The sequence below is a fragment of the Anomalospiza imberbis genome, chromosome Z (genome assembly GCF_031753505.1).
Source record: "Anomalospiza imberbis isolate Cuckoo-Finch-1a 21T00152 chromosome Z, ASM3175350v1, whole genome shotgun sequence".
NCBI lineage: Eukaryota > Metazoa > Chordata > Aves > Passeriformes > Viduidae > Anomalospiza > Anomalospiza imberbis.
Genome location: NC_089721.1, coordinates 70902383 through 70924910, shown reverse-complemented (window position 1 = coordinate 70924910; position 22528 = coordinate 70902383). Strand labels below are relative to the sequence as shown.

Genomic DNA, 22528 nt, shown 5'->3' with positions numbered 1-22528 from the left:
CCTTCCCTTCCCTTCCCTTCCCTTCCCTTCCCTTCCCTTCCCTTCCCTTCCCTTCCCTTCCCTTCCCTTCCCTCCCTCGCCCGGTTCCGCCCCGTCCCTTCCCTTCCCTTCCCTTCCCTTCCCTTCCCTTCCCTTCCCTTCCCTTCCCTTCCCTTCCCTTCCCTTCCCTTCCCTTCCCTTCCCTTCCCTTCCCTTCCCTTCCCTTCCCTCCCTCGCCCGCCCGGTTCCGCCCCGTCCCTTCCCTTCCCTTCCCTTCCCTTCCCTTCCCTTCCCTTCCCTTCCCTTCCCTTCCCTTCCCTTCCCTTCCCTTCCCTTCCCTTCCCTTCCCTTCCCTTCCCTTCCCTTCCCGTCCCTTCCCTTCCCTTCCCTCCCCTCCCTCGCCCGCCCGGTTCCGCCCCGTCCCTTCCCTTCCCTTCCCTCCCTCGCCCGCCCGGTTCCGCCCCGTCCCTTCCCTTCCCTTCCCTCCCTCGCCCGCCCGGTTCCGCCCCGTCCCTTCCCTTCCCTTCCCTTCCCTCCCTCGCCCGCCCGGTTCCGCCCCGTCCCTTCCCGCCCGTCCCCGCCCCGGCAGTCGCCGCCATGGAGGACGCGCTGAGGCGAGCGCTCGGCACAGCGGTGCTGCGGCCGACCGGGCACACGGGGGGCGGCTGCATCAGCCAGGGCCGGAGCTACGACACGGACCACGGCCGGGTGTTCGTGAAGTGCAACTCTCAGTCGGAGGTGTGGTGGGGTAGGGATCGGGGCTGCCGGGGGTGGGCAGGCCCCGCGACGGGAAGCAGCGTTCCGGGCTTGGGGTGGCAGCAGGAGCAGGGCAGGACTGTCCCTGTGCTGGCCCTGCTGAGGCCACACCTCGAGTGCTGGGTCACCTCTGGGCCCCGCACACAGGGAATGGAGGGGCTGGAGCGTGGCCAGAGAAGGGAACGGAGCTGGGGAAGGGAACGGAGCCCCAGGAGAGCCTGAAGGAGCTGGGAAGGGGCTCAGCCTGGAGAAAAGGAGGCTCAGGGGGGACCTTGTGGCTCTGCACAGCTCCTGACAGGAGGGGACAGCCGGGGGGGTCGGGCTGTGCTCCCAGGGAACAGGGACAGGAGGAGAGGGAACGGCCTCAGGCTGGGCCAGGGGGGCTCAGGGCAGACAGCAGCTCTTGGACACTCCCAGGGATCCAGGGGCAGCCACAGCTTTTCCGGGAAACGTGTGCCAGGGCCTCACCACTCTCACAGTCAGGAATTTCTTCCTAATACCAAACCTACTCTCAACAGGAATTTTTTCCTGGAAAAGGTTGTTAAGCATTGGAAGGGGTTGCCCAGGTAGGTGGTGGAGTCCCCATCCCTGCAGGTGCCCAAGGAATGCCTGGACGTGGCACTTAGTGCTGTGGTGTGGGTGACAAGGTGCAGATGGGTCAAAGGTATGACTTGATCTGGGAAGTCTTTTCCAGCCCTCCATGGTTTTAACTAAAACTTCTAATTCCCTGCACACAAGAAAGAGCTTTTCTTAGTAAGTGATATTTTTTCACAATTATTCAAGCTTTTCTGCTTTGTCCTTTCAATATCTGGAACATACTGTCAAAGGTTGATACCTGCATTTGGCAGAGATAAGTAAAGTGCAACTTATTTCTTCAGCATACTTTGCAGAAACAGAGATCAAGTGGAATTTACTTTAAAGATACTCCATACTTGTGTTTGTCACATACATAGCTTCAGTGGCAGAACAGGAGCCAAACTTGTATTTGCCCTTCATAGCAAGCAAATGTGTTTGAAAGCATGCATGCCGCTATATCTGTTCCAAATCTCTCAACAATTTCTGATCAAGCTGGGGAGCTGAATGGGGATGGTAGCATGGGATAATACAGGAATTTATCCTGCTTGTCAGAAGACAGTTTGAATTGGTGTAGACCTTCCTTTAGGCCTTTGCTAATTCTGTATTTAGCTATACAATCCAACTAGCTGCAAGATCAGGCTTGGGGTGAGGGGAGGAAAGATCTGGATGGATTTTCTGTTCAGCAGTTTCACTTTGTGTGCTTTTGCCTGTGTGTGGATCCCGAGCGCTGATTAAAGCAAACTCTGTTGAAGTGCTGTAAACGCTGTGCTGTGTGAGCAGCAGCTGCTGTGCATCGGCAGTTCATAGCCAAGTGTGGTGCTTTAGACAGAGACACGGTATTTCCTGATTTCCTGGGGACACTCTTGAGGCAAAAGGACAGCCAGAGATGTCTCCCAGAGATGGTCAGAGGGAAGGAGCACCATGAGGAAAGGCTGGGAGAGCTGGGATTGTTCAGCCTGCAGAAGAGAAGGCTTTGTAGAGACATAATTGCACCTTCCAGTGCCAGAAGGGAGCCCACAGGAAAGATAGGGAGAGACTTTTTACAAGGACCTGGAGTGACAGGGAAAGGGGGAACGACTTCCAGTTTAAGGAGAGTAGCTTTAGGTCAGATATGAGGAAGAAATTCCTGACTGTGAGACTGATGAGGCCCTGGCAGAGTGCCCAGAGAAGCTGTGGCTGCTCCTGGATCCCTGGCAGTGTCCAAGGCCAGGTTGGACAGGGATTGGAGATAGTGGAAGGTGGCCCTACCCATGGCAGAGGGTGGGACAAGGTGGTATTTATGGATGTCTTCAGGTCCTTTCCAGCACAAACCATTCTGTGATTGCCTCTTAGTTGATGCCTACTGCAAATTGTCCTGTGACTGTTGCATGGAACATTACTAAAGGGCTAGCATTCTCTTTCTATTTTACTCATTCTGCTTCCCTGCTTTTGCGTTTACCAGATATGTTAAATTTCCCATGTGCTCTTTCTACAACCCCTGCCTGACTCTTGTAGAGAAACATTTCTTCATGTGATGAGTGTCACTGATCTCAGAGGAGAAGCTCAGGAGAGTAGGTTTTCCTTGCTGTGGGTAGCAGGTGCAGAAATAGGTCCCAAATTCAGAATGTCTTCCCAGCAAATGCAGTTGGTGGTGGCTTGGGTTGGGCAAGTGTGATAAGGGGCATTTGGCTGCTACAGTTGATTGCTACCCATGCCCTTCCCTCTTGAGGTAAAGGAAAACACCATGGAAAACCATTCTGGTGAAAGCTCTAGAACACAAGTCTGATGGGGCACAGCTGACGGAGCTCATACTTTATCCATAAGTAGTTTGCACTCCTTCAGTTGCAAACAGACATTCTAAATTATAGAGAATTCTAGAACCTAAGTAATTTTCACTCACTTGTTTTATGAAGTGACATTACTGTATTTGTAAAACTACTGTCAAGTCTGATTGTGTGGTCCTGTCTGTATCTTGTGTGTGAATAAACATTTCCTCCAGCCTTTCAATGTAGGTTTTATTGATTTTGTGGAAGTGCTTTGTTTGCCTGTGACTGATGCTCATAGACATTAATGCTTTCCCTATATATCTGGCAGGCCAGAAGAATGTTTGAGGGAGAAATGGCCAGTCTGGAAGCCATCCTGAAAACAGAGACTATAAAAGTGCCTAAACCCATCAAAGTTGTAGACCTGCCTGGGGATAGTACTGCGTTTGTGATGGAACATTTGGAAATGAGGGGTTTGAACAGGTAACACAGTGTTATCTTTGCCTCCCTTATCCAGAAATTTTGGCTGTCATGATCATAGGGGGAACTTGTTTAATTTTTTTCTAAAGCGGGTCAAGACAATATGGGAAATCACACAGCAGAGTTGTATAAAATACTTCATAATGCCTCACCTAGCAAATAGATCATACATCCCAAAGTGAGTCTGGGTTTTGGTTAGTTTTGAGTTTGTTTGCTTAGGTAATTAGTAGTTTTTACAGTAAGGTTTCTTTTCACAGAAAGGAAAATGACCAGCCTGATCACCTGTGTTGTGTACTTGTCCCTTGTATAAGAACCAGTACTTTATTGCTTGGCTTGATTGTGCAGAGGCACTTCCCCAAATCAATTAATCTTGATTTCAGTATTTTCAGCTTTTACCTTCATTTTGATAGTTACAAAATTTTGACCCTTCTCTGTGACGAGCTCTTAATATAATGAATGCATCTGTGTGATTCCATTAGGGAGGTGATCATGACCAATTTCTCATCTCTCTCTCAGAACTCCTGCAACCAGTTTAAAGTCTTGTCCCTCATCCTACCTGTTGGCAGAGTTTCTAAGTCATGGAGAGCCCTCAGGGAGTCCCAAGAGAAAGGACAGAGATGTTGCTGTTGTGGGGTCCAAGACGGTACCTTTGGCATGCAGATTTCCTGTGTTAACAGGAACAAATTGAGGAAATAACTTTGCCTTAAACAGCAGTGCCCGGAGAACAGGGAAAATTGAGGAAGGTCAAAGGCAGTAAAAGGAAAGTAATTTTGTTAACATGGGAAGCAGCTGGTTTGTAATATCTGTTTGTAATTACTACAAGACTCCTCTGAACCATGTAGAGGATGAGGTTTTATTAAAAATAGGTAATAAATTAGGCCCCTGTGACTCTCATCATCTAGGCATGTTAGAGAAAAGCAGCTGGGAGCAGCAGTAGAAAGAAAAGGATCAGCCTTTTGGTTCTGTTTCCCAAACTCAGTTTACCAGAGTTAGGAAAAGAGGGTACAACATGTTGTGCATGCTTTCTTACTTATATCTTACTCAGAGTCCTTACAGAAGTGATGTCACACAGAAATTAGAATTGATAGTTTCTCATTGTCAGTAAATTTATGCTTGCTGCTCACTTTAACTTTCAGCAGTGGTGTCAGAAACAGCCAAGTAAGTACATTTTGTGTTACTAACCAGTCTTGATAGGAAGACAAGGTGTTTATAACTGGAATACACTGAAAAAATATTTTATTAGAGGTGTAGAACTGCTTTTATTTACTTGAGAAATCTGTTCCAAGTAACTCCTGGAATATCAAGACCTGGTTCTGTTCATGTGTCTGTGGTACTCAGATTACCTTTTTCTTTCTTAGACACTCAGCACTGCTTGGAACTCAGCTGGCTGATCTTCACCTTCATAACCAGAAACTTGGAGAGAAGCTGAAGAAAGAAGGGAGCATAGTTGGTATAGTACACAGCTGTTTGCAAATTTAACCCAGATAATAATTCAGGGCAAGTTCATCTTCCCCTGAAGATAGCGTGAGAATAGGTTTGGATGAAACAGACCCAGGCAGGGATTCCTCTTGCTTTTGTTCGCTCTGTTTGGGTTTGTGTAAGCAAAACACATACTCAGTTTTGGACCCCTGGGAGCCCAAACCACAGTTTCTATGGTATCAGAGGAGATAAAGAACCTCAAAAGACAATTTTGAAGAGCAGAATATACCTGCTTTATAGCAAACTTGAAATTTAGAAAACAACCACATTGTAAGCATAAAAGAACATTAAAGTACATTTTTTTGTTCTCAGTAGAAGCAGCATTGTACTCTTGCATAGTTTTAAAGGTTAATTTGTGTCATGGATGCTCAGTATTTTGTCACTGTTGTTGAATTTTTGTCTTTGTTTTGAAAGGTAAAGGTCAAGGGCAAACAGAAGTCCAGTTTGTGGATCAGTTTGGCTTTCATACAGTTACCTGCTGTGGCTATCTTCCACAGGTAGGTTGTACTTCATCAGACTGATACAATTTTAAATTTTTCTTGTTTTTCCCCTCAGTGACACAGAGGGTCAAAATTATCATAACGGAAATAAATTAATTTTTGTGGAGCCGTGAAAATAAAAAAGGCATGGTTCAGCCTGCTAAGGAAGGTAGTGCTTTGGACACTGATAGCTCTTCAATTTCTTGGACTGTAATCACTAAGAGAAAATTATTCTAATTAACGTTTTAAAGAGAAAAATATTCTAAGAGAAAATTATCCTCATTTAATGTTTTAAAATAATGTTAGATTAAATGATGATAGTATTTACTGTCCTGCATGGTACCAGCACAAAGACTGCATGATACTCAAAGGGCTTATTTGAAAAAGAAGCAAATCTGCCTTTTGTGTGGTGTAGAACTGACATCTGCAGTGCTGTTCCTTCAGGTGAATGACTGGCAGAGTGACTGGGTGAGTTTCTTTGCTAGACAAAGGATCCAGCCCCAGATGGACATGATTGAAAAGAAATCAGGTGACAAAGAAGCAAGAGAACTTTGGGCACAGCTTCAGGTAGGAGGAATTCCCTCAGTTCTCATTATTGGGAGAGCTGGGTATACTTAAATTTTACTTTTTTTAAACCAGAGTTCCTGTTTGTTGTTTTGTTGGTAAGAGAGTCCAGTTTTTAGGGATTAAAATGCCCTTCTTTTAAGCTATAATGGCATTTGCCATATCTCCCTATGCTGACATTCCAGAGTGAATTCCAAAGTGCCAGATAGGCACTTCGCCTTACTGTTTGGGAAATGCTGGATGGAGTGCATATTCTCATTCTCTGTAACACGTTCATGATGAGAAATGTACGTGCATAAGCACTTTTGTTCTGCTTGCTGCCTGTTCATTCACTGTTTGCACCTGATTAAGTGACTGCACTATTGGCTTTTTGGGTCCTGCATTTTGGAAATTTGGTGAGACATCCTTGGGCATTTTCATGATGAAGTGGTGGTGGTGGTTGTTACTAACCCTGGTCAATATCTGAGTTTCAAGGTTTTTACTTTTCTTGCTAAAAAAGATTTAGATGACCATTCTGCTGCTGCCTTTTATTAACAGTAAGAGTCCTCTGGATGTACTCAGCATCTCTGCTGACCAAGTCCTGTGGTGGTTTAAATGATGGGTTTTAGGATGCTTCAAGTATGCAGATAAACCTCTACATTTCAAAGTGAATGATTGTGTAATTTACATGTCTTGCTTTTCTCCCCTGCAGCTGAAGATACCCAGTTTGTTCGGTGATGTGGAAATCGTTCCTGCTCTCCTGCACGGGGATCTCTGGGGAGGAAATGTAGCTGAGGATGATTCTGGTCCAATTATCTTTGATCCAGCTTCTTTCTACGGCCATTCAGAGTATGAGCTTGCAATAGCTGAGATGTTTGGTGGCTTCACCAGTTCTTTTTATTCTGCTTATCACAGTAAAATCCCCAGAGCTGCAGGGTTTGAGAAACGCCTGAAGCTTTATCAGCTGTTCCACTACATGAACCACTGGAACCATTTTGGTTCAGGGTACAGAGGGTCTTCTTTAAACATTATGAGAAACCTTGTAAAGTAACCTGCTGCTTAAGCCAAATACTTCCTGTGTTGTTTGGAGAACCCCATACTTGGTGGTGCAGCTGCAGGAGTAGTAATGTTAAAAACAACCTGTGAGACCCTTGACCTTGTTAAAGACTTAGAACCAGTGTCTCCTGCTGAATACCAAGTGTAAAATAATCATCCCTTTTTAGGATAGCTGGGGATAACTCCACAAGGGAAAAAAATAAGGAAGGAGTGAATTTGCACAGTGAATAAAGGTCTTGGTGTCCAGAAAGCACGTGAGATTGTGCAGGGTAACACAAATAAACACCAAGGAGATGCCTAAAAGAAGTTGCTCGCCGCATTTTGCTGTGTGTTCCTCTTTCAGCTCTTCATGTCCATATGTGTGCATGAGAGCAGCGTTAACAACAGAGCTTGAAAGTACAGGAAAATTATGTAACATAATTTTAGGAATTATGTTTAGGAACTGTGAGAAGGGATTTGGACTTGCTATTAATTTTCACAGAATCAGAGTGGGTGAGGTTGGGGGTGGATCAGAGAATATCATCTAGTCCCACCTCCCTGCCTAAACAGATTACTTGGGATTGGCTCCAGAGGCTTTTAAAGACCTCCAGGGTTTTGCTGACTGATTCCATTGGATGCAGACTGTTGGTGCCTCCTGGAGTGCTTGTAGGCTGTTCTGTGCTTTCTGGTCAGTGGGCTTTTATCCACAGCAATTTTGCTTCCACCAGAACTAGTTCTCTAGCTTTTTTGGATTATGCTTTTGTCCAGTAGTGTGCATTCTTAGAGAACTTTACAGGTAAGACACTTTCCATGTACACACCTTGTGGAGGTGTATTCTCTAATGAAATAAAACCTGCACATGCTTCACATGTTTGACTAAAGTCAGTCAAAATCCACCTAATCATGAGATTACATCAGCTGGCACTTTGTTTTTTCCACACCCCCAAAGAAAACGTAACAATATAACTTAAAAGGGGAAGGAGGTCAGGGGAGACTTCTGGGATGGCTCACAGGCCGTGACCCTCTGCTTCTCCACAGGAATGCCCGTCAGCTAATTTTATTCCAAGGGGATACTACTGCTTGTGCTTTCTGATACCAGTGTGTTTATCAAAAATAGTTTATCAACCTTACTCTGGCACAAGGATCAGTAAACCACAGCATTTATGTCACTGGGACCACAAATGTGCCCAGTGTCAAGGCTGCACCATTTGTACACCTGTGCTCATGAGAGTTCCAATGCAGACTTAGAGTGCTGCACTCTTCACTCTAAAATATTCTGTGTAAAGGTCTCCCAGGGCTTCAGACACGCCAGAAAGGGGAAGATGTAGACACCTCTGGGCTCAGTACTTCTCTGGATAACCTGGAAAGCAAGGGGTCTTCCTTGCCTACACTCACATGGCAGTCCCCCATAAGTGCTTGCTGTGGCTGTTGTGGTAAAAGAGGTGTGAAAGGGAAGGAAGGTAACGTGTAACTCACAGAGCAGCACTTCACCCTGTCAGAAGTCCTTGATGATAGATCCACAGACTGTGGCTTTAATACTGGATTTTTACTCTTTTGATGTAGGCTGGCAGTGGTGCTTCTGTGCAAGCCTGCCAGGTAGGTGAGAGAGATGCATGATTCTAACGTGCACTTTTGAGTGTTGGGGAATGACTTGTATTAACTAAAACTGCTTTGCACTGGATATTGGCAGATTACTGAGGGATTTCTAGTTGCTAGTTTGGCAGTTACTTACACAAATTGAAAACACGTTTGGAGAAGACTGGTATTTGTTACTACTTCCCTTAATTCTACTTTTCTCACTGGCTGTTTGACTTTTGCTGCAAAACATCTGCTTGGTAAAATAGGTTTTACTTTGACCTTGTTACCTGAATAAAAGGTTTCTCAGTTGATTATTGTTGTCACTGTTTTCTGAATTAAAACCTTACATCTTGGTTTATTCTTAGGGAATTACTTGCTCTAACCTCTTAGAGATCCTTAGTTTGTTAGGTAAATTATGATCATCTGAGGTGTTGCTGGGAATGTGCATGGTCATGGATTGGTTTGGAGCAGTGTGTCACTGAAGAAAATTTACATGTTCATTACAGTGCAAGTCAGGATGTTAATTTTCCTAAAATACATAAATACTCTTCATTATTAGCAGGGGAAAATGAAAATGGCAGTAGATTTTATGTCAGTTGTAGTTGTGAGATAAAATTACTGATAAACAGCAAGCCTTTTCCTTATGGAACCAAATCCAAATATTTTTGTGATTGAAGAAAAATTGTGTTTATGCAAGTTATGCAGGTAGAAACAATTGTATGTAGAGTTTTAATGTAAGGATATTATGCTCAGTTTTTTGGAGCTGTTTTTTGCTGTCATTAAGATCTGAAGGGGTGTAGAGAGGCAGACAAATGGAATGTAACAGGAATCTCTCCTGTACCATGGATCCCTTGGCTCTGAGCCCTTCTTGGGCTGCAGCCTCCTGCAGAAACTGCCTGCAGATACAAATGTAGTACTCCAGTGCTGGTTTTCCTCCTGCTTCCCGTCTTCGGTGCTGTTCCAAAATAGATCTGGTGATTAAAACTGCTGCTGGGCTCTTCCAGCAGAAGTCAGAGCAGGTGGGAAGTGCTGCGGAATTAGAATGTGACAAAAAACATTTGGAGGAAAAATGTGTTTCTGGTAACTAAGCCACACCACAATCACAAGAGCTTTATTATTTTTTCTTTGTAAATATTCAGTTACTTTTGTTTTTATTTGAGGGTTTGTTTGTTTGGTGGTTTGTTTTGTTTTTCCCTAAACAACTGAACAGAAAAATGAATTAGGGCTGCTTTCATTATGCAGATATAAGGCTCTCACTTTCTTGTCATTATTTTGTTGCCAGACCACTTTATTCCTTTCCCTATGTGCTCCACTGCAGTCCAGGGGCTGATTCTTTCCTTTCAGCAGCTGGAGAGCCATCTGACCAGGAATGTTATCTTTACGGAGACATTAGTTAAACAAGTATTACAGGATCTGGGTTATAATAGCATGCTTTAAAGCCTCCAAACTTTGTACCCGAGAGTGCCAGTGCACTTTGCAAGTACATCATAATGGTTGATCGTGTTTTTAAATTCAGCATCATTGCAGAAATGGGTTTTACATTTTTTCCTTCTTTTTCTCTTAAGAGCAATCCTCTGCACAACAAACACAGTACGACTCATTTACAATGAAATACTGTTAAAAATTACTGTCCTGATCTTCACCAGTACCACGATGCAATGTAAATTACAGTCAGCGGTTCTGACTAGAAACACAAAACAAATCTCCCAGCCAAAATCACAGGAAGCAGAATGAGGTTTGTGGGTTTCCAGAAAAGCACCTGGTTTGCATTGACGAGATTGCTCCCTTATTTAAAAGGTAAATTTGCATATTCATTTCTATACATTTCTATACAGTTCTACACATTTCTCCTGTTCCACAGGAGCTTTAATAAATTGTTCCCAGAAACTGGCTGCATCCAAACTTGACTTAACATTGTGCATGTTTTCTCCTCATTGTTTGGTGTAAATATTAACCTCCCTTTTTTGCAGTCATTGCCTCAGACCTTTGCTGCTCAATCAGTTGTCACTTTATCTTCTGTTTCACCAGCTCCTACAAACAAACAAATCGGATCAGAACCTTTTGAGGTGATTTAATACTAAGGACACACAGGCAGTACTTTTTCAGGATCAACATGAACATTCATGATGTTCATCTTGATTGTAGAAATGATGAAAAAGGTTGTTTCCTTGTAAGAAAATAACAAAAAAGAGAGATTCTCTGCTCTGAATGAGATCTGCATGGAGTGCTGTGTTTGTCAATGCTAGACCCTCAGGACTCAGAGCACCTGGAGAGGTGTTGGGTTATCTGTGCTATTGTCTTTTGATACTCTAAGCTAATAAACAGCATTTTAAATCCTACTTTCTAGTTCAAGTGTGTTTCCTACAGGGATGACAAAGGACCAGCAGCTCTTGGTGCAAATCACATACCTTCCACGGAAATGTAAAAGCTCGTGATATGGTAGAACATTTCAGGTCCAGCAGTCATTCTTTGGTTTGTGCATACTTTTTTTTTTTTTTAAGCACCCTGGTTTTTCTACAGGTAAGATTACAAAAATATGAGGAATTTTAATGGAAAACAACAACAGAGTGTGGCTAAGACAGATGGGCAGTCATCTATTCCATCAGGGTGGAGTCGTACCTTGTTGGAAACATGCTAGAAGAAACTTTGCAAGTCTTTGACATGTAATGTAAATTCATCAAAATCTATTGCTCAACCAGAATACTTGGTTGAAAGACTCATTGGCCTCTCCACCATCACAACTTAAATGTGAGCAAATACTGAGAAATTGCACAGATGTGCAATTTGTTATTTAAATTGTTGACCATTCCCCTCTGAGTTACATGAATACACGTAAAGATCTGTACAAGTACAGAAAGATGCTTTACTTAATTTGAGATAGCTGATTTTACAAAATTCATGATGCTTTCTTTTTCTGGCATAGTCTGCAAGATATGACTGCGCCTATTTCCAGTACTGCCACTGTTTATAGGCACAAAGCCTGCAAGCCTTTGTTTTTGTGATTTATTTAATAATCTTTTTATGTTTTAACATATTTTCTCCACTGACAGAAAGAAAGCTGCAACAAGATAAATGCTTGCAGCAGTATCAGCTCTAAGCAGCCCAGTGGCTCTTACAGCCGTGCCATGATTTTGCATTTTTAGTTCTGTAATTATTTTCCCATGTTATAAATAGCCTGTTATACATATTTTTAATTTAGCTCTAACACTCAAAGGTTCAGCAATGGGCAGAAAGATTTTTGCTTAGCCTAAAAGCATGTAAGTGGAAGAATTGTGCAAGGTAAATTAGTGAAGAGCAAAGTTTTATATGTGGATGAATCACTTGAAAGCTCATCTGCTAAGTGCTTGTATATTTCTTTTTGAACAGAAAATTAGGTACGTACATGCCATTTACATATTGCATTTCATTACATTACATTAAAATACTTACCTTAAAAAAAACCAAAAAGGAATCCAGGTGAGAAAGGCCACATGAAACCCTGACTGAAGCATCCACACTCAATGGATTTTTAGAGGATGTGGTAATTTACAGCTGGAACAACGCTGTGTGTCAGTCTGGTGTGAAATAATCCATAAGGAAGTTACCACCAAAATGGTCAAACTGGTCAGAGAACTGGCTTAACATGTACTTATTTCCCTATTATCTGATTTTCGAATCTTTTTGTGCTTGTAGGTCTACAAGATGCTTTAAGACCACTCATATTTTGCAGTTAGAGAAATACTTAATGAAAAGTACTGAAAATGCCAAAAATCAGTGAAAAAATATTTAGGAGAGGGCATCAAACAAAGGCATCTGATATTTGCAGCACACTCACACTTTGAGCAATTTGCAGCTCAAATGGGTATTTGTGTTTGACAGGTCTCCAGTGCACTTGGTTTTCTGGGGCTTGGATTGTTTTCGGAGATTTAAAAAGCTTCATGTGCACAAGCAAGAAGTTCCATGCCTAAATTAGGGTAAAACCATGCCAGGTGTGCTATTAATTAATCCATCTGCTGCTTGCATTACACACCAGGTCACAAAATTACCTCAAAATACACAAGTACACTGCAAGCTGCTTTAATTCAGGCTCCCCATATCTCCTGCTTTGATGTGGGACATTGTTTAGCACGCAGAAATTATGGAGGTTCCTCACTACATTCCCTGTAGAGGGGGTTCATCGACCTGCCAAGCCCTGTTTTTAACTCATTTTAGTCTTTTCCTCAGACCTCTTCTTCCATTGCAAGTGCAGCAACTTCTAAGATCAAATTTAATCAGAAGAGGGCAGCATTTCATTTATTTTGACAAAAGTTTTTGTGGGGCCCTCAGAACATTCTCTCTTTAGCTTCCAGAGCATAATAGAATCAGTTTTATATGTAATGAACACATTTTCCCTTTTTTTTAATTAATTAATTCCCTTTTTTTAAAATTCATTTATTTTTTCCTATTTTTTTAAACTAAAAATAACAACTTCACCCACATCACCTCAAATTGAAAGAAAAGGTAATACCCTGGAGGATTTTTACTGGGTTCTGGGAGAATTTTACCTCTTTCTATGTGCGCTTAAAATTGCCTGAAGTTGCATCTTTTTATGCAGTTGCATACAAGTACATCTCATTTACAAGCCTTCCATCTTTAGGGCTGTAAAATATGAGAAAGGAGAGATAAGAGTTTAATTTGGAAAAGCTGTAGTGCTGTGCTTCTTTTTTTTTTCCTCACTGTTGTTTCTCCCTTATATATCTTTATATATAGATAGCTATATGTGTATGTAACTGAAGAGTTACCTTTAAAGTCTCTCATTACTGATAATTTATCACCTTTTCTGAAGGAATGTGCCCTTGGCAAAGGAAAATTATGTAGGTTGAAGAGCCTTGGAGTAACTATTTCACACAGCAGGTTTAAATGGAAGGTGTAAGTGAGGTTTACCCCAAATCTGCTGTTACAAGAGACTGGTTTGTAAAGGGCTTTGTGAAACTGACATTTCATAGGGGAACATGTTGGGGGAGTTAACAAAAGGAGGGATTTTGACTTGCCAAGGTGAAAGTGTTGTTAATTAACTAAATAAATGCAGAAACGGGCACTTGGGTTATAAAGAGATGCTAATTTTTTGAATGTAGCGAAACTCTCTCAGATGGGAGAAATAGTTGATTTTCTTCATGAATGGGACAAAGTGGCCAAGCTTTGGGAAGAGGTATCACAAATGCTGAGAGATTAATCAGCATTTTACACTTAGATTACCCCAGGAAATCTTTCTGTCACTTAACAAATCATTTGGGAGCATTCATCTCTACAAGGATTTTCATTAAAGTACTGATTAGTGAGATCTAGGGAAATTTCACGTTGAGTATTCTTGCTTCTGATGACATTTTTAAGGGACATTTAAATACTGAAGTACATAATCCTGCCCCAAGGAGACAGGGGGGAGATGATGAAGAGAGGAGGAGAGGCTGTGCTCTGATAAGGTCTGAGGGCTGCTGTTCTTCTGGCCTGGTGGCTGGGTGTGAGGGGTTGAATTTTGTTATTAGATTTTCCTTTATCAAAAGAACAGTTCTCCCCACTGCTTTTTTTTTCTTTTTTCTTCTTTTCCCCCTTTGATTCTGCAGATTCTGTGTTTATAAGTGCTCTAACATCACCCACTTTTAATTTTGCCATTGTTGATTTCTTTCAGCATCTATTTCAGCCTATTTGTATCTGTTCTCTACAGAAAGAGGAAACTCTTTCACCTCAAGCATCATGACAAGAAACAAAAAGACAGTGAAGTAGAGCTAAAAAAGGCACAATGAGGTACAGAGATAATTAATTACTTCCCTGTGATCTCCAGAGGAGATAACCACCTGACCAGATTGCTGGCCCTATATATCCCTCAGTAGATGAGTCCAAAAAAAATAAAGTGGGATGCTTACCAGCTCCTGAAAGATGCTCAGCTGTAATTTCTGACAAGGCATTTTGAAGCAAAAGAGCTGCACACAGATCTTTGTATAGATAGATTCTATATCTGTATGTTGAAAAAAAAATGTCACATCTGCTTTGTGATCACTTTCAAAACACTGTGGCTTCTGTTGCATGCACAGGCTGCCAGATGTTCAGACAAAGGGTGTGCTTAAAGTTTTTGTGTCCAACAGTTATGTAAAAGTAGTTTCTAAAAGAAAGACAACAACACGAAAAAAAACCCCAGGAATTAAGAAAGGAAAAAACCCTCCAATTTCTCTTGTTTCCAGGGAGTCCAAAGTGAACAGCAACAAAGACAACACAAGACCCACAATAAAAGAATTGCAGAAATGTGTGACTCCTACCTACAGTAAATGTTCCAGATGAGCTTTGTCTGATTTAATTTGAATTCTTTATAATTTCTTTGCCTGAGATCAAGGCCAGTGTCTCTCATACTTGCCTTGTTGAGTACTCCACAGCAAGAAAAATAATCTCCTAGACTTCACAGCCTTAGGGCCAGCTAACAGATGGAGTGAATGTCAGTCTTAGAATCAAGATGCCCAAAGTCTGAAGTGTCTTTTATTGATGATTAGAGTGCTCCCAATAAACGGAGACAAGGGTTTATGACATTCCTTGAAGATACAAGGAATTGTATCTTCAATTCCTTGTAATTACATTAATTATAATTTTAAAAACGAAAAATAGGTGCTGGAGTCCCAAGGGCAAAAACTGTAAAATATAATCCTTAAATACAGAGCCATTAGTGTAACTTCTCACTGTCTTGAAGACACACAGAAACTGGTATGCTCATAAACAAAGCCATTTTTACAGCCCCTTCCCTGACTGTAACAATAATAGAAGTTCAAGTGTATAAAAATGCACTGGGACGTTAATTTTTCTCTGATGTGAAGTGTAATAACTAAAATATTCCTCATATAAATACACATGTGTAAAATAAACAGATGGAACAGACCCCAGCAACATATTCCTAATTTTTGTACAAGAATGTATACAGATGTACATTAAGCACATTAAAATGCTGTAGGGAATATTTTAGGGATAAAAAAAAAACCCAATCCTGTGCTCAGATGACTGTTTGTACTCACTAAATGAACAAGCCAATAGTACTACTTTCTAAAAAAAAAAGTGATAATTTTTTTTCACATTGTGTATTTTTCTTGCTAATAAACTTTATTTCAAAGAGGGATTGCAGCATTGGGTTTACTGTTTTGGTTTGACTGATGGCTAGTTTAAAGGGTCTAAGTTCTAGACAAAATTCAGTAACTGCTTTATACTGTGACCATTACAAGGATGTTTAGCCTAATTTTCCAACAATGTCTAGCCACGAAAGAGAAATATTTGGCTCAGTTAAGCTGTAGAGATGGGGAAAGAGTAAGTACAAATACACTGGTAGCTTAGCTAATTTTGGAGGCAGATAAGCTTTGGAGTGAGGCTGAAAATCACTGAGAAAATTTTGGCTTCTCTAAATTATTTTTGTCTGCTTTCTTACTATTGCTTTCCTGTAGCAATTTTCAGTCATACACACACCAGGTGTATGGGACTCCAATTGGTAGCTCTTGTAACACTGAAATATAATTATCAATACACAAATTTAGTTGCTGCAGTCCTTTTCTGCTTCATGCTTTCTTGAAGACACAGAAAACAAAAGAGAAAAAAAGTGCTAGATTGGCTTTGTGCAACAGCAGAAAAAATAAAAAATTAAAATTTATTCCTTTTAGCATTAAAATTAATCATCAGCTGATGAAGTGAGTCCTGTATGAGCAATACTTGGTTTTTTGAGCCTCACAGGGAGGTCGCATTTGCTCTGTATCATTCCATATTTCACCTGCTCTCTCATTAGCCTCCTACAGATTCAGCTACTACATTTTTACTTTATATTTAAGATTACTCCCATAGTTAGAAAATATTGCATTACTCAGAAAAGCACTTTATGTGTGAGAGGTTCAGTTAGAAATCAGAAAATAAAAAAAAAGGTTTTTTTTAAGGATAACCCTGCGATGCCAACGAATGTAAACACAAATCCAGATGTTTTGGCAAGCTAATAAGAAGAAAAAGCTCTTTAGCCATCATTTACATTTTAAAGGAAATATATTACTAGGAGAAAGTGGAGAATGTTGACATTCCACCACTTAAACCCTAGTCAAAGCAATTTTCTCAGTGCCAAAATGTCAACATTTGTTGCAGTCTCCTTCACATTAACATGGTAGAAACACATCTGGCCTATTTCCATCTCTTCTTCCCCCCTTTCTCCCTGACACTGACTGCTGTAGATAGGAAAATGGGAAGGCAAGAAAATTGTCATTTCTCTCAGCCAGTCATCTGCACTCAGCTGTTTTGAAAAAAGAAAAAACCCAAAAAGCAGAAGGCAGCCATCTCAGGTGCACATCTTGTGCAAAGAGATCCAAATTTATTATCCGTAATCTATAATACTTACATCTCTTTTAGAATATATATTTACTCATTATAATTCCCATTCTTTATTAGGGTTTGTAAATCCTAGAGAACCTATAATAATTGTTATAGATTACAGGCAAAGATAATTTTATCTGTCTTTGTTTTCACCTGCCTGGTACTGTCAGCTGAGTGTATTTCATGGCTGAACTGCATCCTCCAAAGCTCTCAGGGAAACACTTTGATTTTGGCCCAATTCCTCTTCAACCATTCCCCTTTTCCAGACACATCCAGTAGCAAATTAAGACCCTTTTCTCCACACAAATCTTTTCTGTTTTGAGGAGCATTTGGTTTTCCTGCCTGGCTCTGATTCTGCACCTTTTTTCTGAACAAAAGATTTTGTCTCTGATTCTTCCTTCTGGTCAGAAGGGGAAAGAAGAAATTTCCAGCTTCAGGAGCCATGAAGTGTAGACACAAGGCTTGGTGTCCTTGTCCAGCTTTTCATACTAATTTATTACAAATTTCATCATTAATTCGTCTCTATTGTCCCTTATAATCTGACTGCCTGAAGAACCACTTAATAATAATATCTGTGTTCCTGATATTTCATTCTCCCATTTGCCAACAGAAGCAGAAAAAGTCCCAAAGAATCCACAATTTTGTTTATATGAGTTATTCTCAATTATTGGCTTCTGTCTTTGTCCAACTGCATGAAATCTGCAGGAAGAAAAGGAGATCCAACTGTGACAGTCAGACTGATTTATAGCATTCTAGAAATAGAAAATGCTGTGGGAAATATTTAAATTTTTCTCCTTGAAAATTTCATTAACACTTTTTTTGCTTTGTGTGTCTGTACTTTTGAGAAAAATTGCAATATAAGCTACTCTCTCACGTGTAGGAATTTCTCTGGGCACTAACAAACAAAAACAAACAAACAAAAAAAAAAAAACCAAAAAAAAACAAACCCAAAACAAAACAACCAAAAACCACAACAAAAAAAACCAACCAAAACAACCTCCCCCAAAACAAACACCAAACCACTCAAAAAAAAAAGGGGGAATAGTATTAAAATTAAACCACTCTATGGTGAAGACAGCATTTTGATTTACATTTTCTGACTAGGCCTAGAACACATTGTGTCAATGATGAGTGATAAAAGCAAACAGAGGATCTCCAGTGAAAAGAAATAAATGGTTATTTTTTTCCTTTAAATGCAAACTGTCTGGATGCTTAAGGATGATGTGTCCCATCCAACAAATTCACAGTTTACCCGGTCCACACTGCATTGTAATTATGCAGTGGTTGGGTGTTTTCAAGTGGAATTAAATTTCCATAAAATTATTTATGAATTTTTGTTAGTTGAGGACTCCAAAATTACAACCACAGCACCTGAGAAGGTCACAGGCTCATTTGAAAAGGCTGAAATGTGAATTATCAGAAAAGAAGCCTTGAGAGCTACTAAATTCAGTCACAAGTCCTGGAGAAAGCCCAGAGTGCAGAAAGCACAGCACAAATGTGCACAGTGCAACATGCAAGCCAAGTCATCATCTCCAAAATGCTCACTGGATTCATTAAGATTTCACAAACTAATTGAAACTCAACTGCAACTTCCTTCTCTCTTTTTTTTTTTTCCTTTGATTTCCCTCCCCTTTTTCACATTCCCTTTGTTTGCCATAACTAGCAGAAGGACAGGAAATTTTGAGAGCTTTTTTAAACTTGCACTTGATACAACTACTGCTATTTTCTTGTTCCATTACTAATGTTTGCAAAGTATTTTTTATTTGCAGGATTTCATTAAGGTCTTAGCAAACTGGACATTTAGAAGCTCAAGGACCTGCTTCAAACCATGAGCTCTTCTTACTTTGTTGTCTAGAAGAAAGCAAAGTCAGGCTTCCTCCACTACCCTACAGATATTTTTCAAAAATTCAAGTGTGATTGTTTAGCAAATACAGACCGTGCCTTTAATTCCCACCTTGTAGATAAATAAAGCAAAGCAAAATCACATAAAAGTTCTGGAGGTGTAGAATAAAACCTCTCACACTTCAATAACAGCAGATAGCTGCATTTAAAATTTTGAAGTTCATATGCCTGCTTATTAGCTTCAGACCAAGTGCAGTGTCCTGTATCTTGCACCACTAAAGAACAGGACTATTTTTGTGGTCACATTCTTATTTTAAATATTGAAACTGTAAATCTGTAGAGATACTCTTTCTGAACACATAACTTTCTAAATTCAAGTGCAGCCTTAAAAAAAGTTTAGAACACATTGTTTTGGACTTTTTTTTTTTTTTCTTGTGGAGCCTACATAGATCAAGGAGACAAAAGGCTTGATCTCTCTATGAAGATTTTTGACAGTTTTGTGAAGAATTCACAGCTTGGAGATGGATGACATTTTATTGACATCTGTCCTACAGAAGTTTCCTCTGCAATTTTCTGTAATTCTGGGAGAGATATGTTAAATATATCTGTTTAGCAGAATGGCTACAGTGGCCTTTTGTTTGCAATTTTTTCTTCTCTTTGCCTCTCTGGTTTCCATTTTTGACTGCAACAAGTAATAGATGTGAAATCCAGGAAGAGCTATCCCTGCTAAATAGGCTAGGATCTTTTGGAATCAACCACTAAAACCTCTCAGAAGTTTATTGATGAGTTTATTTGAGAAGTTAATTGATGCTTACCCAATGAAACACACACACTTTTCATGGCCCCCCAGCCCCAGACACAGCAATGAATTCTCCTGACAACTCCTTAAAGTGTCTTGCATTCTTTTAATCCATTATTCTATCCCAAAGACACCACCTCCCTCCCCACCCCCATTTTTTTTAATGTCACTTTAAGTCTTCTGGATCACGAAAAGGTTCAGTTATTTTTCCTATCCTCTCCAAACAAGAAAAAGAAAGTAGAAGAATAAGAAGATCTTTCTGGAATGTCTATCCCACTTGATCCTTTCTTTTTCCTTGGAAGAACAAATGTAACAAATGGATGATGATTTACATAGTCTTTAAATTAATTGTAGGGTGGGGGTTTTGTACTTCTCACTGGTCTTTCCTTGCCATTGGCTCTGGAAAAAAGAAAATATATTTTCGTCAAATACATATCAAGTGTAGCTTCATTCCAGAGCTGGTTTAAGGTCTGTGGGGCACAAAGTGCAGGCCCGAGTTTTGAAATAATCCTGTGATGTGATTTGGACTCAAGACACCAGGGTTTGCACTTTGTTGTCTCCACATGCGGTCCTGCCTGATGCAGCTTCTGCTACTTCTTTTTACTATTTCCTCCATCCCTGATCTTTCTTTTTTGAGCATTTTTGCTTCTTAAATTTTTCCCCTTCTTTTTTCCAGGAACTTAACTGATGGAAGCATTTCCCAGCTTTCATTCTTCTATGCAAATTGTTCCCATTGGAGTGACACCATTATCTGATGCACATAAAATATTCAGGAAGAAGTTTGGATTGGTACATCTGTTCCAGATGTAAACAGAAGTTTTATCTCGGTATTCTTTTGTATTCCTGCTTTAGTCACAAAACTGAACAATGTCCTTAACTTGTCCTTATGTGCTGTTTTTAAACACACAAAGAAGACATTTGCCCTGTTGCTAACTTAAAAATATTCAAGATACCCAATCCTGAAGAAATGCAGAAAGCAGTAGGGTTCCCCAATTTAGCTATGAGCAAATCTGGGAAGGAACTTGTTAAATCTGTGGCCTGCTCAAAAAACACGGGCAGAATTTGTACATTTGTAGTTTTCTGTATGTGTTCTAACAGTTGAAATAAATGTGGCATTTTCTCTTCTGCCTCCACAAAAGTCACTTGAAAAGGAGCTCTAAAAAATCAAAAAACCCAAAACCAAAAAATCCACAACACCCAAACCACACTTCTAGAATTTTGTTCCAAAACATAAACAAATGATTTTTTTTTCCCTTCTGTGATTGGAAAATTGAAAGATCACAGCATCCTGAAGGCTACCACAGAAAACCAGACTAATCCTGACACCAGTACTCTTGGCAACTCCTTCAGCAGTTTTGGCAGCCAAAAGTGGGGCCAGCCTGGAGCATGAGGAAAAACAGCCAGGCAGACAGCTACAGTCCCATACATCAGTCCTGGAAAAAGCATTCCACAGCTTGGCATCTGTGCTCTGGTGCTTGCCAAGCACACCTCAGCAGTGGCCACACGTGGGCTGGCTTCCGCAGCAGAGAAGCAAAAGGAAAGCAGGGAACATGCCATGGCCCATCTCTTTCTATGAGGAAAAAGAAGAATCTCTGAGAAGTCAAAAGTGAGGCTGCACATATTTTGTCTAAGCTATAGAAGGAGTGTTCCTTTCTTATTTACATCCAGAAGTTTTATTTTCTGTTTCTGCTCAAACTGTTTTCACCTGATGTTGTTTATAGGGCATTATCTCATGTAACTTCTCAGTTATCCCAAGTCATTCACAAGGAAATTAGGATGAAAATCCATACCTGACAACCCACAGCATGCAGACAGCATTCCAAATGTCCATTCCATGCCATTAAAAGGAGTTTGACTTTTTTGGCCTGTAAATGGGCTAAAGATTATTCCATTACATGATGAGCTCTTAGAAAAACAGGAATTGTTGTACTCAGACTCAGGAGAGTTCCAGTGTTTGGGCTGAGACTGGGTCTGAGCTTCCCCCTACCAAAGGAAAGTCTTCCATCTGCTAAGATGACCTGGGAAGACATCCTGGACACAAACTGACAAAAAGACATCCTAACACACAAAAAAAAAAAAAAAAAAAAAAAATTAGAAATCATGGAATCCATGATTTCTAGATTGGCTGGGATCAGAAGCTGCACAATTGCATGGCACAGTAGGAATGCCAAGTGGTTCAGATATCCTTAGGAAGGCTGTTGGAGTCTTGATGGTCCCTCACCCATGGATAAACCGCTGGAAACCAGCTCAGCTACTGACCCACCCAGGAATGCAAAGGCAGAATGATGACTTGGAGTAAAAACTGTCCTCATCTTTCTTGGGTTACAGCTGCTGGCTAGACCTATGAGAAACAGGTGATTTTGCTACAACCAGTGTAATCCCAGAGAAACAGAGATACCACACACTTCTGAGAGTCAGCCTCTGAAATCTGGGGATAAATGTCGTGGTTTCATGAAGATTATTTCTAGCTATTGTATTGTTTCAATAACATTCAACCATCATTTTGTTTTCACAGCGCTCTCTAGGGAACCAGTACAGGTCTAAAATTAGCAATTACAGGTTTTCCAGTAAGGACACTAATAATTTAGTGTCCTTTAGACCTGTTTCCTCCTTTTCATAGATTTAGCTAATTACAGCATGCCACTGCCATGTACGGTCAGCTGCATGTCTTGGTCAGTTATTCCACTGTGGCTTACACACCAGATTTTCAGGATTGTTATTAATAATGTATTATTAAATGCTATTTCATCATTATCAAGGCTGTTTCATTGAATTTATGGACTATGAAATCTTACTCTGATTATATCTCCTTGCCTCAGATCCCCAAACACTGAAGACATGACATGAAATTCCTATCACAAAACCAGGATCTAAATCATCCCAAATTTTATGTGTTCTATTGAACT

At 40.6% G+C, this 22528-nt stretch overlaps 1 protein-coding gene across 2 annotated transcripts; it reads left to right on the top strand.

Moving 5' to 3' along the window:
* Positions 1–539: 539 nt before the first annotated feature.
* On the top strand, positions 540–8023 carry LOC137465260 (ketosamine-3-kinase-like). Of its 2 annotated transcripts, XM_068177207.1 has the most exons (7): positions 594–717; positions 2753–2877; positions 3385–3536; positions 4892–4983; positions 5427–5509; positions 5936–6058; positions 6747–8023. In XM_068177207.1, exons 3-7 carry the CDS (start codon positions 3394–3396, stop codon positions 7083–7085), a joined length of 780 nt encoding a protein of 259 aa, XP_068033308.1. In that variant the 5' UTR covers positions 594–717; positions 2753–2877; positions 3385–3393; the 3' UTR covers positions 7086–8023. The 2 variants fall into 2 exon arrangements, with proteins under 2 accessions (XP_068033307.1, XP_068033308.1); XM_068177206.1 differs by lacking the exon at positions 2753–2877 and having other exon boundaries at positions 540–717.
* Positions 8024–22528: the final 14505 nt, after the last annotated feature.